This window comes from Gobius niger, assembly GCF_951799975.1.
Source record: "Gobius niger genome assembly, chromosome: 23".
Classification (NCBI taxonomy): Eukaryota; Metazoa; Chordata; class Actinopteri; order Gobiiformes; family Gobiidae; genus Gobius; species Gobius niger.
The window spans coordinates 10,560,103-10,577,653 of record NC_136874.1 but is presented as its reverse complement, the minus strand read 5'-3'; the positions used below and the strand labels follow the sequence as shown (position 1 = coordinate 10,577,653).

Below are 17,551 nucleotides of genomic sequence, written 5' to 3'. Positions count from 1 at the left end.
GACCGTGTTCCTCAACCTGAGAGACTTAACCCCAGAGGACAGTGGGCTAGTCTTCTGCGAGTGCTACAGAAAACACGGCATTACAAAGATTCAACTCAACGTCACTGTAGAAGGTATTTCTGGATGCATTATCTATCTGTGTAAGGAGCCACGTGCGATATAGTACATATAAAAATCACGGAGATCATCCATTATCCACAAACACAGCCTGAAACAACAATGAATGGCAACAAAAACATGAGCATATTTTAATCTCTTTCGTTAAATATGGTAACATCCAAGGTACTTATTGAATATTGCATGTTTTCCCCTTATATCCTTCAGCCTGTGCCTTTCGCTCTAAGAATGTCCGCTGTATTTTAGGTTTTCAAGCAAAAGAACCAGAAAAGATCGACGACAACGACAAAAAGACTAATATGAACAGCACAATAGTTTCATCCATATTAGCCTTTATCGTCATATCCGGAGTTATTATGGGGGTTCTTTACAAAAAGCGGTGCATCAGGTGAGGCCATTTTCCTCACACTATTGTCAACCAGGTGTGCTGTTTGTGTAATATTTCCACATCTTCAACAGGCAGCAACCACAACCCGCATTGAGAGTATGGGCTGAGTAATAACTATTGCACATCCTACTGGAAACAACGATGATTTGGGGTCAGTAACAGTGTGTTGCTGTGTCTTTAGGAAGAAGAGGAAATGGAAATGGACTCGTACGCAAAGCTTCAGAAGTCGACGAATGATCTGTACCAAATAATCGCCAATAGGAGTTCTGCGAGACGCCAGCACTCTGGAGGAGAATATGCAAATGTCAAGAACAATACAAAGTGAATTTACAATATGCTGAATGTAGTAATAATATTAAACGTGGACCGACTTGTTTGAATGATTTATTGTTGTTTTGTTAAAATGGCAAGGCTGCGAACATTAAAAGAAGGTCACCACCACCAGCCTGCATGACGAGAAGTTGGCTGAACACGCTTCAAAGGCCGGCAACAAACCACAAGCAGAAAACAAGCTGGAAAATAGGTCACAAACAGGTTTTAAATGCAATAGTTTCATCTTATAAAGTTGTATAAACTTTGTATAAGCGATAAGTCTGTTTCGGTGCCACAAGTAAAAACAATTGTACACATGAGCGATCGCTAATGCTGAACGGCTCTCATCAAAACAATTCACCCGCTTTCTTTTATCAATGATGCCACTTCCTACACAGCGCACTAGACTTTCTCATCTGTCAGCACAAAAGCCATTCAAGCACCAACATGAGCGGGGGGACAACGATCTTCCTCCTGCTTCTTCAACTGAATCTGTGCCTCAACCACGACGAAAAAGGTAAAACTAAAGAATGACCATGTTTATTACGATTCCTAGTGTAGAGAATGTGCTTTGGTTTGTGCTTTGCAGTGATTTTGGAGAAGCGAGTCGGGCCAGGGGCGGACGTGACACCGATCTGCACCAACGGCACGGAGAATTTCATCACTGTTCTCACGTGCAAGATAAAAGAGTTGAGCGGAGGTGCCTCGTGTCGCTTGCGCTACGTGCACGGGAATGAGTTCGAAAACCACTGCGGCCCCAAGATCGAGCTGTTGGCGCGGAATCACACCGTGTTCCTCCACCTGAAGGACCTGAGCCCGGAGGACAGTGGGATGTACAGCTGCGAGTGCATTCGAGACGGCGTTTTGACACTTCGGCTCAACGTCACTGTGGAAGGTAATTCAACATCTCACCATCCTAACATCCAAGGAGTAACGTGTTATGATTTTAGATTTAGAACCTGCTCCAGCGCATGAACAAGACAACAGGAACTATGTGCAGCGTGTGATTGTAATCTGTTCTTCTACATCGGCCTTTCTCATCATATTTGGAGTTATTGTGGGTTTGATCTACAAAAGGAGGTGAGAACATGCCTTTTCTTATACATGCAACAATATCAATGAAGTATGTTGTTTATTAAATACTTCCACATCTTTCACAGGCAACAAACACGATTTGCACTGAGGGTATGGGCTGATTCATAATAATTATAAATCCTACTGAATTTGGGTCAATAACGGTGTCTTTGTGTCTTAAAGGAAGGAGAAGAAATGGACACATACGCAGCACTTCAGGAGCCGAGTGTTGATCTCTATCAGACAGTTGGCCAAAGGAGTTCTAAACACAGAGGAACAGACTGAAAGATATTGCAAAGTGAACAAATGCAACTTTACGGAATAAAAATGATAAACAATTGTCTCAACGTAGCCCTGATTGTTTTTTTTTTACAATTACAAGAAGACCAGTTTGCACTTAAGAGAGAAAGAGGGGGGCAAGTGTAGAGGCTTGTAAGGTCTCAAAACTAAACCACAGAGTAAAAACAGGCCACATAACATAACTTTGTCTTTCATTTAACAAATCAGTCTTCATAATTCATAAACTACTGAGTACAAGGCTGGATATAAACAACAGGGAGCGCTACATATGAAAGACAGTACACCTTTGACCTTTAAGTTACATGAGTCAACTTCTCTACATGTGAGTTTCTGTTCTCGTCAGAGCCAATGCAACAATGGACCTGTGCAGATGGACGTTAGGCTTTCTCCTGCTAATCCAACTAACTCTGTGTTTCAAGAACGGTACAGTCATAACTTCCATAAGGATTTGTATTATTATAACAATTTCATCGGTTGTTGTTGTTATGTTTCAGTGTTTTTGGAGAAGCGCTTCAGCTCAGGAGCAGACATGACCTCAGTCTGCGGCAATGACACAGGCAATGTTATTACTAAAGTACAATGCAGCATTCAAAAAGGAAATAATGGATCAGTCTTATGCAGTTTACAGTATGTACCAGGACGAAGGAATGATGGTGAATGTGGCTCCAGAATTACACTGCAGGTGCAAAACCAGACTGTGTTCCTCAACCTGATGGACTTAACACCAGAGGACAGTGGGCTGTACCTCTGTGAGTGCTTTCGAGAAGAAGACATGCTGATACTTCATCTCAACGTCACTATAGAAGGTGCTGTTGGAACAATACACCACATTTTTAATTCAACATCTAACAATCCTTCAGTCAACAGCAGAAGGACTGACAATGAGGGCTTGTGTTTTTACAATTTGCTCCAGTGAATGAACGAGGCAAAACCACAGACAACAAAAAGTCTCTGTACCTGCCCCAAGTGATTATCATCTGTTCATCTATATCAGCCTGTATCATCATATTAGGAGTTATTATGACTATTATCTACAAAAGGACCTGCTGCAGGTGAGACTATGTCCCCTCTTCATGAATACACACATGTGAATACTCCTCTCTAAAGCATTTTCATTTCTTTGACAGGAAACTATCTCAACCTGCTATGGCGGTATGAGGTTATTCATAACAATTAAATGTGCAACTGATACAATGATGCTTTGTGTCTATAATGTTGTGGTACTTTTGTCTTAAAGGAAGGAGAGGAAATGGAAATGAACACATACGCAGCGCTTCAGCAGCCGAGCGATGATGTCTATCAAACTATTGTCAAAAAGAATTCTGTTGGAGTTTCAGCTTCAAGACAACATTTACACACAGAAGAAGAACATGAAAATATCAAGAATAATACAAACTGAATTTTTTTGTTGCATTAAATTATGTGTACGTACTTATTACTCATTGTACTTTTAGTAAGACAGGTTTGTTTACCTGCTCTAGTTTCAATCACTTCCTGTAATCTTCCTCCGAAGCATCACCTGGTGGTGGAGCTGCTGTGTCATAGGCAGCTTACATGGACTTTCCAGTCAGTAGGGAGAGATTACGGTTTGACTGGAGTGTTTCTGCCAGATAAATACATCCGATTAAGAGAACAGCTGCTACAAAACAGCAAACAGGAATTCGAAGCTGCTGGTGCCTCTGAAGTCTCCCGAACATCAAGGTGTAGGGCCCTCCAGAGGCTTGCATTTGTGCATAAACCTCCTATCCTCCTATTCAAACTGTTAATTGAAGCTCATGAGCAGAAACGGCTGCAGTGGCCCAGAAATACATGAAGACTCATTTTCAAACAGTCTTGTCTGGTGGATGGCCAACATGTCCCAACAAGGCTGTGACATCAGTAAGAAAGGTGTGGAGTCATGTTTTGGTCTGGAATCATGGGGAGAGAGCCGGTTGGCCCCTTTATAGGGTCCTTGATGATGTGAAAATGACCTCTGAAAATATGAAGAACCGCGCAAACAAACTCATCTTCATGCATGGCAACAGAATAGATTACAGCAACTTTGTCTTTCATTAAAACAAATGGCAGGAATCTGTCTTTGGCTTGCACTTTCATAATTCATAAACTATTAAGGACAAGACTGGACATCATCAACAGAGCGCTCTACATCTGAAAGACAGTATCACACTTTCACCTCTACCTTAAGTGATGCCACTTCCTCTACACAGTGTACGTGAGTTTCTGTTCTTGTCAGATCAAATACAGCAATGGACCTGTGCAGATGGACATTAGGCTTTGTCCTGCTAATTCAACTGACTCTGTGTTTCAAGAACCAGAACGGTACAGTCATAACTTCCATAATGCATTTTTTAATTTAACATATTAATCCATTTTGGTTGTGTTTCAGTGTTTTTGGAGAAGCGCTTCAGCTCAGGAGCAGACATGACTCCAGTCTGCACCAATGACACAGACAATTTTATTGATAAAGTACAGTGCAGTATTCAAAAAGGAAATAATGGATCAGTCTTATGTAGTTTACGATATGTACCTGGACATAGGAATGAAAGTGAATGTGGCTCCAGAATTACACTACAGGCCCAACACCAGACTGTGTTCCTCAACCTGATGGACTTAACACCAGAGGACAGTGGGCTGTTCTACTGTGAATGCTTTACAGAAGAAGACATTTTGAGACTTCATCTCAACGTCACTGTAGAAGGTACTGTTGGAACAAGAACACTGCATTTTTAGAACAACATCTAACAATCCTGCAATCAATAGCAAAATAATGATTGCAAGGTTGTGTTTTTACAATTTGCTCCAGTGAATGAACGAGGCGAAACCACAGACAACAAAAAGTCTCTGTACCTGCCCCAAGTGATTATCATCTGTTCATCTATATCAGCCTGTATCATCATATTAGGAGTTATTATGACTATTATCTACAAAAGGATCTGCTGCAGGTGAGACTATGTCCCTTCTTCATGAATACTCCTCGCTAAAGTTTTATCTTCTTATCGTATTCTTTGACAGGAAACTATCTCAACCTGCTATGGCGGTATGAGGTTATTCATAACAATTATACGTGCAACTGATACAATGCTTTGAGTGTATAATGTTGTGGTACTTTTGTCCTAAAGGAAGGAGAGGAAATGGAAATGAACACATACGCAGTGCTTCAGCAGCCGAGTAATGATGTCTATCAAACTATTGTCAAAAGAAACTCTGTTGGAGTTTCAGTCTCAAGACACGACTCAGACACAGCAGTTGAATATGAAAATATTGAGAATTCAAACTGATTTTTTATAACATTAAATGATGTACGTACTTCAGTGTGCTTATGGTGGACTCATGGTTTTAGTAGTTATCATATGTCAATGATTTTTGCCAAAAGAAAACAACTTACTGCTGTTTAAGATAATAAAAATGTGGATACTAAACTGGGTTCACAACTGTCTCAACATACTGTCGGTCTGCTTTTTTAAGATTACAAAAAGACCACTCTGACTTTGAGAGTCTCACAGGGTTCAGAGGCTCGTAAGATCTGCAACTAAACCACTGACTAAAATATCTATCAGAAATATTCATCTTGAAATACATGTGCACAGTTGGTTTGGCTAACTCACAAGAGCAACTTTTAGAAAACAGCAGATTAGATTAGAAGAACTTTATCTCATTAAAACAAGTGGAACCAATTTATGTGCACAGCATATAGTTTATGTGTTTATGTGCACAGCATATACGATACGATATAACACATACAATAATTACAATAACGATCTTAGTTAATTGCAGTTCACTGTCATAAACATATTTTTTAATCCAAAAGGTTAAGTATATTAATAGCAGTTTATCAAAAGTCATTAAACTGCTGAGTGTATGACAGAGCATCAGCCACAGAGCGCTCTACATCTGAAAGACAGTATGACACCTTTCACATGTGTAAGTTACATGATGCTATTTCCTCCACAATGTACGTGACTTTCTGTTCTTGTCAGAGTGAATACAGCAATGGACCTGTGCAGATGGACATTAGTCTTTCTCCTGCTAATTCAACTAACTCTGTGTTTCAAGAATGAAAAAGGTACAGTCATAACTTCCATAAGGAGTTTTAAATGTAACTTTTTAATCTGTTGTTGTATGGTTTTGTATTATTATAACAATTTCATCGGTTGTTGTTGTTATGTTTCAGTGTTTTTGGAGAAGCGCTTCAGCTCAGGAGCAGACATGACCTCAGTCTGCGGCAATGACACAGGCAATGTTATTACTAAAGTACAATGCAGCATTCAAAAAGGAAATAATGGATCAGTCTTATGCAGTTTACAGTATGTACCAGGACGTAGGAATGATGGTGAATGTGGCTCCAGAATTACACTACAGGTGCAAAACCAGACTGTGTTCCTCAACCTGATGGACTTAACACCAGAGGACAGTGGGCTGTTCTACTGTGAATGCTTTAGAGAAGAAGACATTTTCAGACTTCATCTCAACGTCACAGTAGAAGGTATGACACAGCCCAAAGCACTTTAATTTAAACAACTAATTTACAAGTTAAAACTGTACTTTTGTAGATTCAAATAAGGACAATTTAAACAAGAGCAGGTCTTCAAAAGTGGTTCTTATTGCCTTATTTGGTGCAACGGTCTTACTCATTTCTACTACAATACTGGGATTTATCATTAAAAGGAAGCTTCACAGGTAAGACAATACACTTCTCATCTAAATATAAACGATTTTTGCAGTTATTATGGCTATTATCTACAAAAGGATCTGCTGCAGGTGATTCTTCATGAATACACACATGAATACTCCTCTCTAAAGTATTTTCATTTCTTTGACAGGAAACTATCTCAATCAGCAATGGCGGTATGGGGTTATTCATAACAATTATACGTGCAACTGGTACAATGATGCTTTGTGTCTATAATGTTGTGGTACTTTTGTCTTAAAGGAAGGAGAGGAAATGGACACATACGCAGCGCTTCAGCAGCCGAGCGATGACGTTTATCAAACTATTGCCAAAAGGAATTCTGTTGGAGTTTCAGTCTCAAGACACGACTCAGACACAAAAGGAGAATATGAAAATATCGAGAATACAAACTGATTTTTTTATAACATTAAATGATGTACGTACTTCAGTGTGCTTATGGTGGACTCATGGTTATCATATGTCAATGATTTGTGCCAAAAGAAAACAACTTACTGCTGTTTAAGATAATAAAAATGTGGATACTAAACTTGGTTTGCAACTGTCTCAATATATACTGTCGGTCTGTGAATTTTAAGATTAGAAAAAGACCACTCTGACATTGAGTCTCACAGGCTTCAGAGGCTCGTAAGATCTGCAACTAAACCACTGACTAAAATATCATCAGAAATATTCATCTTGAAATACATGTGCACAGTTGTTTTGGCTAACTCACAAGAGCAACTTTTAGAAAACAGCAGATTAGATTAGAAGAACTTTATCTCATTAAAACAAGTGGAACAAATTAGTCTATACGCATTACATGCAATCTGCAGCTTATGTGCACAGCCTACAATAAAACATATACAATAATTACAATAATGATCTTGGTTAACTGTCATAAACATATTTCTTTAATCCAAAAAGTTAAGTATATTAATTGCAGCTTATCAAAAGTCTTTAAACTGCTGAGTGTATGACTGAGCATCAGCCACAGAGCGCTATACATCTGAAAGACAGTATGACACCTTTCACATGTGTAACTAAGTGACGTGATGCGACTTCCTCCACAGTGTACACGAGTTTCTGTTCTTGTCAGAGCAAATACAGCAATGGACCTGTGCAGAGGGACAATAGGCTTCGTCCTGCTAATTCAACTAAGTCTGTGTTTCAAGAATGAAAAAGGTACAGTCATAACTTCCATAAGGATTTGCATTTTGAATGTAACATTTTAATCTGTTTTATTGTGTTTCAGTTTTTCTGGAGAAGCGCTTCAGCTCAGGAGCAGACATGACTCCACTCTGCACCAATGACACAGACAATTTTATTACTAAAGTACACTGCACTATTCAAAAAGGAAATAATGGATCAGTCTTATGTAGTTTACGATATGCACCAGGACATAGGAATGATGGTGAATGTGGCTCCAGAATTACACTACAATTGCAAAACCAGACTGTGTTCCTCAACCTGATGGACTTAACACCAGAGGACAGTGGGCTGATCTACTGTGAATGCATTAGAGAAGAAGACATTTTGAGACTTCATCTCAACGTCACTGTAGAAGGTATGACACAGCCCAAAGCACTTTAATTTAAACAACTCATTTACAAGTTAAAACTGTACTTTTGTAGATTCAAATAAGGACGATTTAAACGAGAGCAGGTCTTCAAAAGTGGTCCTTATCGCCTTATTTGGTGCAACGGTCTTACTCATTTCTACTACAATACTTGGATTTATCATTAAACAGAAGCTTCACAGGTAAGACAATACACTTCTCATCTAAATATAAACCATTTTTGAATTACATTTCTGAATATAAACACTGTTATTATAATGCATGTAGCCTTTTTGTCAGACAGGTCTCAATTCCTGTCAGCTCAACAAACCGCAAAGTTCACAGCTCAGTTTCTCATCGCACTGTTGTGTGTTTTGTTTTTTATGTAACAGACAACAACAGGAGCCACAATCGGCAGAGCGAGAGCTGGTAATGTAGCACTATCATTGTCTAACATTTGGTGGGATTATGCTAATGGAACGATGATAGCATTAATATGTATGTTTTTAGGAGGAGGAGGAGCCGATTGAACCGTACAGCACCTTCTTCCAAACAAAGGGTGGGCTTTATTCAACTGTTAGCTTGAATAGGTGAACTGAAAGCACTGCCGGGCCAGAATAAAGAAGTCGCCATGTGGATATATACTTATTTATACTTAATGAATACACCTAAATGTACTGAATGACAAAGTTGCATATTCCAAGTTGACAATGCCAGAATTCATTAAGCTAAAGTTGTGAAAGAGTGGTTCAGGGAGCATGAGGCCTCATTTTTACACATGGTCTGTCTCTCCCATGATCAACACAAGATTTTGGTGAAAAATGTACGCAACACTGGACAGAAATGAAGCTTGTGACACTGCAGAGGCTCATCCAACAATGACACCAACCACAGTTATGCCTTTTGAACGCAGAGGCACTGTGTCTCTGTCAAACATGATATTTCCTGTGTTATACTGCGTAAAGTATGAATAAATACAAATTGTTAATCATTTAACTATCACACAAGTGGTTCCTGCTTGGCTCATTGTGTTGTTGTGTAACTTTCTGACAAAGCGTTCTGGCGAAAAACAAAACTGATGAAAACAAATACAATTGAATTCATGTCGGGACTTTTCAAACTGAATTCCATAGCAGTATTAGCGACATGTGGGGAATTATGCAGCCCCAAGCACAATCATGTTACTCTTGAATTCAAGGGAATTTCATGTTTACCTCATAAGGAAGGACATTTGAGACCAGTATGTGTACAGACTTGCACTTCCAGACTGACAATAGACTTGAAAGAACTATAATGTACTACTTCCTCTCTCAAAATGAAGTGGTCTAATTGGACTTTTAGTACTGGAAGTTTACCCTATAACAATCAGGCAGTAAATAACACAGATCAGCACATTCAGTGACTTGCTTTGTCATTGCTGTCAGGAGTTAACTACAGCAGTTCTTGGGTTTTACTGGGGCTTTTCCTTGTTATTATTATTAGGCAGTAAACATGTGAGTCACTATTCAAGTGCAGCTTCATCATTTATTTCAAGTGATTAGCATTTGTACATGTTTTTTCTGTATATTTGCTGGTACTGGCAGTGACTCAAGAAAGTTGCTCATTGACAGTCATGCTATGGGAGTTTTACTATTATTTTCACTTCTACATAAGGAGGGTGAGGCTTTTATCATCTAAAGAAAGATAGCCAAGATTATAATGATAATGTCATGTTTAGGTTAAGCTACTGTAACAGCCTGCTAGCTACAAAATGACCATATTAGTCCAGTGTTCAGGTGTCTGCACAGGTAGAGCAGGGCTGGGCAATTTTGGAAAAAATCTAATCCCCATTATTTTCCTCATATTGGTTGATCTCGATTTTCAATTCAATTTTATGTTTTCATAGTAAATTAAACACATCTTGCTAATTCATAAAATTAGATACATCTTTTATTCAAACCTCAAACCTGTATGTGCCAAAGAAATGGCTGTAAATTTCGAAATATTGCAACCTATATAGCACTTTTCCACCAACATTAGGCACTCAAAGCGCTTTATAGCAACGAACCACTCACCCATTTACACTCTCATTCATACACGCAGTCACTGGAGGCAAGGGGGCTGAAGTGTCTTGCCCAAGGACACAACGACAACTGAAAAGTCTTCTAAAAAGTGTTCTATACAATGTGAGGCAAGCATCCAGTGTGACATCTGTAAGACGAGATGGAAAATGACTTTGTTTATGGCAACTGAAGTTATTTTGGTCTATTCATTTTATCTGGTTTCAATGACTATTTATGTTCATTGTTTTGGTCTATTTATTCATGTTATTAACTGTAACTAAGCACTATGAGCTACTCTAGTATAAATACATTGATCATGATCATGTGGCAGAGTGACGGATTGGTAATATATAACTCTGGGAAATTTATATCATCCCCGTAGCGTCACCACCGCCCGCACACTCATAACACACTGCGCGTAAGGGCATCAGGTGGTCAGTGTGCAGTGGCAGTGGTTTGGCAGCAGAGGGCGTGCCCACATACGCGCCGCGGACAACAAGCAGCCGGAGAAAATGTCTTCACAGAAATGTCATAGTTTACATAGCCTCGCCTAGAAATGCTATTACATTTTAGGCATAGATTATTTTAGACCTGATATTTTACAGGAGTGACTTAGACAGATTAAGTCATAATGTAAAGTCATTTACTTTTCAGCTGAACGCATCGGCTTTACAAAATCCCAGACTCTCAGATTGATGCAAATAAAGCTTCAACTCAACTGTTAAGATGTGGTTTGCGTCGGATTTTATTATTTATTATCTTATTAGTTACAAAGTTGAAAGTACATTTCATTGCCATCTAAGCGTCATCTCAAACGTGCTCGTGCAGTAGAAGCAAAAACCTACCCGTCTGTCTCCTGTTTGTTTGTTTCCCGGCGGACCGAGCCACCAAATAAAGAGCGCGCACGGGAGACAAAATGACAATATTACGGTATTTTCCCGACCATGACGGTCAACTCAGCTGGCGCAGCAGGGGGACAGGGAATCCCCTTACTTTTACTTTCGATACTGCCTTTAAAAGCTCCCACACACTCAAAGTGAAACAGAGTAACCTCGCCTTATGGAAAGATGTGGCGCGGATGTTTGCTCCTGATGTGCCTGGCTTTAAAAGGTGAGTGTCACTTTGTTTCTTACCAAAGGACACGCATTTCAATAGATTGTTGTTGTTGTTGTTGTTGTTGCAACTTATTAATAATTAGATTCATGGTCAGCAATGTTTTTATTTAATTCACACACATTATTAAAAAAGATTGCTAATGTATACTAAACTATATATTATGGTATACCTGGTGGTGACATGCAGCTTTCTGTATCCAGCCTCGGCTTCACAGATAAAGGGAAAAGGAGCCACGGTAGCGGACTATGGCAGCCAGGCAGACTATCACTGCAAGCTGGATGACCCTAAAGGTACAGTCAGTACATGTGGACTTGATCGGGGCATTCATATCAAATAGCCCATTTGTTGGTTTCACACACTTTACTTTTCCCTGATAATCCATTTGCATGACTTTCATTTATTCAATTCATAGTATTTGTCAATTCATTTCACAATGAATGGAAATAGTTAAGGGTGGGGAGTAAGGGGTAAAAACACACTTTGCTTCACGGTGAGTGAGGGCTGTATGAAGCGCAGTGGAGATGGCATCTTCAGTTGAGCGATTGGACCGATAAGCAAACTGGTATGAGTCCAGGGTGGGGGGGAGAACAGACTTGATGTGATCCATGACGAGCCGCTCAAAGCACTTAAGAATTGGAGTGAGTGCTTATTTATTATTTATCATACAAGTAAGCGTTCATTACATTTTAAATCATTTTTAGCCCTAGTTTAGTTGAAATTTGATCTTAATATAGGCCTGTGAACCACATTATCTGCAAGTAATCATCAGTAACAGGCAATAAGTAATAAGTAATTTTTGTTGAAAATGAGCAAATATCTCAAACATCAAAGATGCAGCAAAGACTGACTAGGCTTCAGACTGAAGGGTTCCAGCTGTGGGCTGTCTTTAGCCACAGTCATCCTGAGCTGGACTCAGCCGCTGCAGCCATATCCCTGATGGCTTCTTCAGCTGTTTGGGCTCCAGTTTGACTTTGTAGGGAACCCATGGCAGCCGACTTCGATGGGACAGATGCCATCCTTTTAGAACGGCTTTGTCGATAACAAATAATAAAACCATTAAATAACGAGTGATATTTGGAAAAATAATATTTTCTTTAGTTAATTCCTGACCAAGGAGCCATACTCCTAAATTGCTATCAATTGAGAGCCATGGATTGTTTTATTTTGATGTGGAGGACAAGCAATGGTAGAATTTGCAGAAGTATGACTTGGTTTATGGTTGTTGACTCTGTAATTACAGTTCAATGACTTCTCTGTCAGCACAAATGAGGGTGAAAGGTGAAAATGGAATATTACGTGTTAAAAATTGTAGTTGCGGGTAATTTCAGGACTGAAACACTATTGCCCCCTGCCCTCCATTTCAAATTTTGACAAAAATTCAACAACATTAACAACACAATCTATAATTAAAAAAAAGAAAGAGAAAGAGAATGACTAACACAACTGTTATGCAATTATATAATTGGGTGTTTCTCTTGACTCTACAGATGTACTCCAAGTCACGTGGCAGCGTCTTTATGAGGACAACTCCATAGAGAACTTAGCCACATACAGTAAACGCTTTGGGTCGCAGGTAAACAACCCGTACGTGGGGAAAATCATATTCACGGAGGCGTCTCTCCACTCCACGTCAATAACTGTGAGAAATCTAACGTGGACCGATGAAAGCTGCTACGTGTGTTCGTTTAATGCTTACCCCGGAGGCTCCAAGAGACACCAGACTTGTCTCAAAGTGCAAGGTAAGACCACCACTCTTCCTCTTCAGAGCTTCATGACTGAGAAGTAATACGTTCTTGTTTTCTTTAGGAGTGTCCGAGGTCAAAACCCATGTGTATCTGCCCATTGAGGACCCTAAAGAGAGACGCATGAAAGTTACATTTAGCTGCACTGTGACTGGCAAACCCACTCCAAACATTGAGTGGGTATCTTCACATCATGTAGGCGGTGTGGAGCAGTCAGAAACTTCAGTGTTGATCAACAAAGACCAAACACTCACCAGCAGCAGAAACATCACGCTGCAGACGTCTCTGGACTGGGAAGGCCGTGTCGACTGTGTGATCAATCCTGGAATGAAAGGAGAAACGACGGAGGCTATTACATTTATCAGGAAAACTGAACAGACAGAGAATGGTAGGTCTATTTATATCAAGCATTTATGCCTTTTTTAGCTTTGGTTAAGATGTGTGGCTGAGCTCGGTTTGGTCAGGACTTCTTAGCTAGTGTTTGTCTACTGTAAGTTTATTTTTATTAATTTAAATTTTCACATAGGGAATTGACAAATTGATCTATTGTGAATGAATAATATAAAGTAAAAATTAAGAAATTATACTCAAATTAAATGCGTTGTTTTTGTAATTCTTAAAGTCTCCAGTAGGGGGGCATGAGTCAGCTGATTTTAGTTTCATTTCGTGGCTTGCATTAGATTAAGTTTCCGATTCACACTTTGCCTGGAAAGGCCCTGGAGGAGGTGACTGTAACCTTAGGTCACAGATTAGAACTTCTCTAAAGGAAATATAATTATTTTTGAACTGAACAAGCATAACCTGTTTTTTTTTTCTTTCTTTTTCTTCCCCCTTCCAGATACAGATACATTTTTCATTCCTATTATTGTTGCCATTATTAGTACCATTATTATTACTCTGTCCATCATTTTTGCTTTGCTGTTTTGGACAAAAAGGTAAGCATTTGCTATCCAATATACAAAATTCTGTAAATTTCATGTTTTTAAATCAAACTTCCTTTATTCAGGTTAAGGCTTTCTACAATGCTTCCTACACGATGTGAAGAGAATGTACTATGACATTACATCTGAGATCAAATGAGCTTTAACTGTCACTCTGTCACAGGCACTTTAAAGACTTCATTTAAGTTAAGGTGTTGTATTTATTGTGGTAAATTATTTCAAATACAATTTTGAGATGAGAATGTTTAGGTGATGAGTAATAGAAATACAATGTGATACAGGAAAATTGATTATTTTTGAAGCTGCAGACGGTAAATGAACTGTTCTGTAAGAGGAGGCGGAGTCTCAGAAGCAGGAAGTACTCTGTATTTAAGAGAGTGTTGTGTCATGTGTGCAGCAGTGATTCATGAGTGGGATTTGTGCATGTATTTGTCCATGTCCTTTAAGCACTTTATTTTTCTTGCACTTTAACACTTTCAATGCAACAAAACAATATATATGTCTATTTATAAATGAGTTGTGGACTTTATTTAATAGATGCAAGATCCACTTAATGTAAAACAATAAAACTTATTTATTGCGTTTGACTTTTTTTCTTTCTTGTATATACTTATACACACAAGGGGCCATACATTCACTTACAGTTTCAAATGACAAACTCTTCTCTCTTCACAACAGCAGAAAGCTGGTTTTCACGTAAGGTTTTGAACTCAGCACGTTTACATCATAGCAGCGTCCCCTGGTGGTCGTTCTGCGCATGCGCGAACGCTCTCATCACTTTCACTTTCTCATTTTGAATAAAAAGAGCGCCAAGATGGTCCTTAGTAGTTCGCATTTATTGATCGTTTTGCTGCCTGCTGTCTTCATACAAGGTAAAGTTCAAACTCCAGCCCTTTATAACAAGCCTCATTTGTATCTGTAATGTAGTCAGTTGAAAGGAATGGATTTTCATGATCTCTGTTCTCATGAGGCATAGTTTTGTCTTTTTGCAATGCTACGCCCAGGTGCTCTGTGAACCCGGGGCTCAGTAGATATTTCTACTAAAAGGCAAAATAAAGGACTTTTTATTATTTTGTTAAGAAGACTTTTTTTTTCCAAAGACAAAGTAATCTTGCCTTGTTCAATACACTAATCCAATTCATATTAAGAGTGACATGGAGTAGGATTAACTTAACTAGTCCCCTGAAGCAATTAACCTCTTAACTCCCGCCTGAACCGAGAGCATTTTCTCCAGTTCAGCTTTACCCAAATCCTGTAGGCCAGTGTAACACCTCATTTGAAAGCTAAGATCAACAAAACTCAATATTCAACCCTTTATCTAGCTTTTTTGTCAATTTTTCGGTCATTTTTTTTGTCATTTTCTGTTATTTTTTGTCAATTTTTTGTCATTTTTGTATCATTTATCTGTCATTTTTTTGGGTCATTTTTTGTCACATTTTTGTCATTTTTTCGTCACTTTTTTGTCAAAGTTTTCTCACTTTTTTGTCACACCTTCATCATTGTTTTCGTCTCAGTTCTGTCGCTATTTTCCCACCTTTTTTTCCCAGAAGCTTTTGGATTGGGGTAAAGCCAAACATGGTTTAACTATGAACATTTTTTTTAATCATAGGCTTAAAAATTGCAACACAGCAGACGGATGTAGCAGTAAAAGCTGGAGAAGAGGCTTGTCTCCGGTGCCCTCTCCGTTACTCTACAGATGTGCTGCAGGTCATGTGGCAGAAGATTCTCCCTAAGGAGGAGGTCACTGTCGCCACCTGTCACTCGCACCGCTACAAAATCAACCCAGCCTTCTCCACAAAGATCGGACTTAAAGAGACGACGCTGAGGAACTGCTCCATAGTGGTTCAAAATGTGACAGAGCAGGACGAGGGCTGCTACCTCTGTCTGTTCATCACGTCCTCTGATGTGGCCGACACCGGAAAAGTTTGTCTTCACACGTATGGTAAGAACTAGCTCTTATGTACAGGCAGTGTGTGCAGGATGGTGTAGGCTGATGAATACATTAAACTTTTTCTCTGCAGAGCTGCACAAGCCTACCTTGAATATCAGCAGGTCCATTTCCTCAGAGCAGCTGGAGGTGTCCTGCTCAGCCACTGGTCGTCCTGCTCCTGACGTCACCTTACACGTCCAGCAGACAAACTGGACACACACAAACACTGTGAAAAACTGTAATGGCACCGTCACTGTCATCAGGACTGCTGCTCTGTCCTCTCTCCACTGGAACAAAACACTAGAGTGCTCAGCGACATCATCATTTGGGTCTGAGCAAAATATGATAGCAATCCCAGGTGAGAGATAATTTCAAATATGTGTAAACAAAAACTTACTATACTGAATATTTATATTTTCACTGTTTATTCTTTACACAGATTTTGAAGGCACTTATAGCCAAGTAAAATCCACTCCGACAGAAGACAGTAAGTTTTAGTCCTACTCCTTGTCACTGTTACCCTTCTGTGCCTCAGTGTTTTGGTGTTCTCTTTTAGACTTTACTCTGGCTTTGTGCATTGGACTGTTTCTATCCATTGGATGTGTTGTACTTGTTCTTGTACTGGCATGGCTGCTTGTCAGAAAACAATCTAAGGCCAGGTACTAAAGCTTACTCGACACCTACTTATTACACACTATATATTATTCATGTCATAGTTACACAAATGTTCTATATCTAATAGAGCTGATGCTGAAGATTTTACAAACAAGTATAAGGACGTTATGCAAGGGTAAGTGTGGTTCTTTTTATTAACAAATCATTTCTTTCATTTGCTGCTTTGTTGTCACTTTGTGCACTTTTTGTCCATAGAGTTGAAACACCACTGAAACAGTGTTTGAAGGAGGAAGATGAGACTTTACGTAAGCGTACCCCCCCAGAGCAAAACAAATCTGCTACTTTACTGTCGGCGTCAGCTAAAAAACAACTGTTTTAGTAAATCATCCGAATGAAACAAAGCTCAAAGTGGTTTGTAAATGTAAGTAACTGAAAAAATATCTAGCAAGTGAAAGGTATTTGTGAAACTGAAACACTATCACTGTAGCCTGCTCTGGGATGAGTTCGGGAAAAATGTTAGCATACATTGCCATTGACTAACATTAGCTAAAAACAGAATAAAAAGTGGAGAATAAAAATCTGTAGAACAACTCCATTAGCTGCTGAGTTACTGCTGGCAAATACATCTACAACACTGTCCAAGTGTTTTAATATGAACAATAACTCCAGTATTTGAACTTTTAAAATCTCCATTAGTTTACAACTGCTGCTAATCCCATAATGCTTAGCGATTTGACATCAGGACCCTTT

The 17,551-nt window shown here is 39.1% G+C and overlaps 4 protein-coding genes and 1 long non-coding RNA gene across 7 annotated transcripts; all 5 read left to right on the top strand.

The window, feature by feature from the left end:
- Positions 1–1,249: 1,249 nt before the first annotated feature.
- On the top strand, positions 1,250–2,176 carry LOC306981986 (uncharacterized protein; the record flags this gene model as incomplete). The annotated part of the gene is made up of 5 exons (XM_079581727.1): positions 1,250–1,334; positions 1,407–1,712; positions 1,768–1,897; positions 1,978–2,002; positions 2,075–2,176. The coding sequence occupies exons 1-5, from the start codon at positions 1,265–1,267 to the stop codon at positions 2,174–2,176; spliced, it is 633 nt and encodes a 210-aa protein (XP_079437853.1). The 5' UTR covers positions 1,250–1,264.
- Positions 2,177–4,993: 2,817 nt separating this feature from the next.
- LOC306981793 lies at positions 4,994–5,446 on the top strand. Its single transcript, XR_013794148.1, has 3 exons — positions 4,994–5,133; positions 5,204–5,228; positions 5,311–5,446. It is a non-coding gene; the product is annotated as an uncharacterized lncRNA (long non-coding RNA).
- A 732-nt stretch (positions 5,447–6,178) lies between these two features.
- Positions 6,179–9,291, top strand: LOC306982093 (uncharacterized protein). 3 transcript variants are annotated; one of them, XR_013794169.1, is made up of 5 exons: positions 6,179–6,254; positions 8,113–8,424; positions 8,492–8,618; positions 8,704–8,844; positions 8,926–9,291. XR_013794169.1 is itself a non-coding variant. In XM_079581885.1 (5 exons), the coding sequence occupies exons 1-5, from the start codon at positions 7,970–7,972 to the stop codon at positions 9,007–9,009; spliced, it is 633 nt and encodes a 210-aa protein (XP_079438011.1). In that variant the 5' UTR covers positions 7,962–7,969; the 3' UTR covers positions 9,010–9,291. The 3 variants fall into 3 exon arrangements, 1 of the variants encoding a protein (XP_079438011.1); XR_013794170.1 differs by lacking the exon at positions 6,179–6,254 and adding an exon at positions 7,956–8,042; XM_079581885.1 differs by lacking the exon at positions 6,179–6,254 and adding an exon at positions 7,962–8,042 and having other exon boundaries at positions 8,808–8,844.
- A 2,222-nt stretch (positions 9,292–11,513) lies between these two features.
- Positions 11,514–14,624, top strand: LOC306981764 (OX-2 membrane glycoprotein-like). The gene is made up of 6 exons (XM_079581416.1): positions 11,514–11,567; positions 11,774–11,863; positions 13,061–13,312; positions 13,380–13,703; positions 14,154–14,250; positions 14,322–14,624. The coding sequence occupies exons 1-6, from the start codon at positions 11,525–11,527 to the stop codon at positions 14,371–14,373; spliced, it is 858 nt and encodes a 285-aa protein (XP_079437542.1). The 5' UTR covers positions 11,514–11,524; the 3' UTR covers positions 14,374–14,624.
- Positions 14,625–15,092: 468 nt separating this feature from the next.
- LOC306981985 (OX-2 membrane glycoprotein-like) lies at positions 15,093–16,852 on the top strand (the record flags this gene model as incomplete). The annotated part of the gene is made up of 5 exons (XM_079581726.1): positions 15,093–15,128; positions 15,866–16,198; positions 16,278–16,544; positions 16,626–16,673; positions 16,743–16,852. The coding sequence occupies exons 2-5, from the start codon at positions 15,967–15,969 to the stop codon at positions 16,850–16,852; spliced, it is 657 nt and encodes a 218-aa protein (XP_079437852.1). The 5' UTR covers positions 15,093–15,128; positions 15,866–15,966.
- Positions 16,853–17,551: the final 699 nt, after the last annotated feature.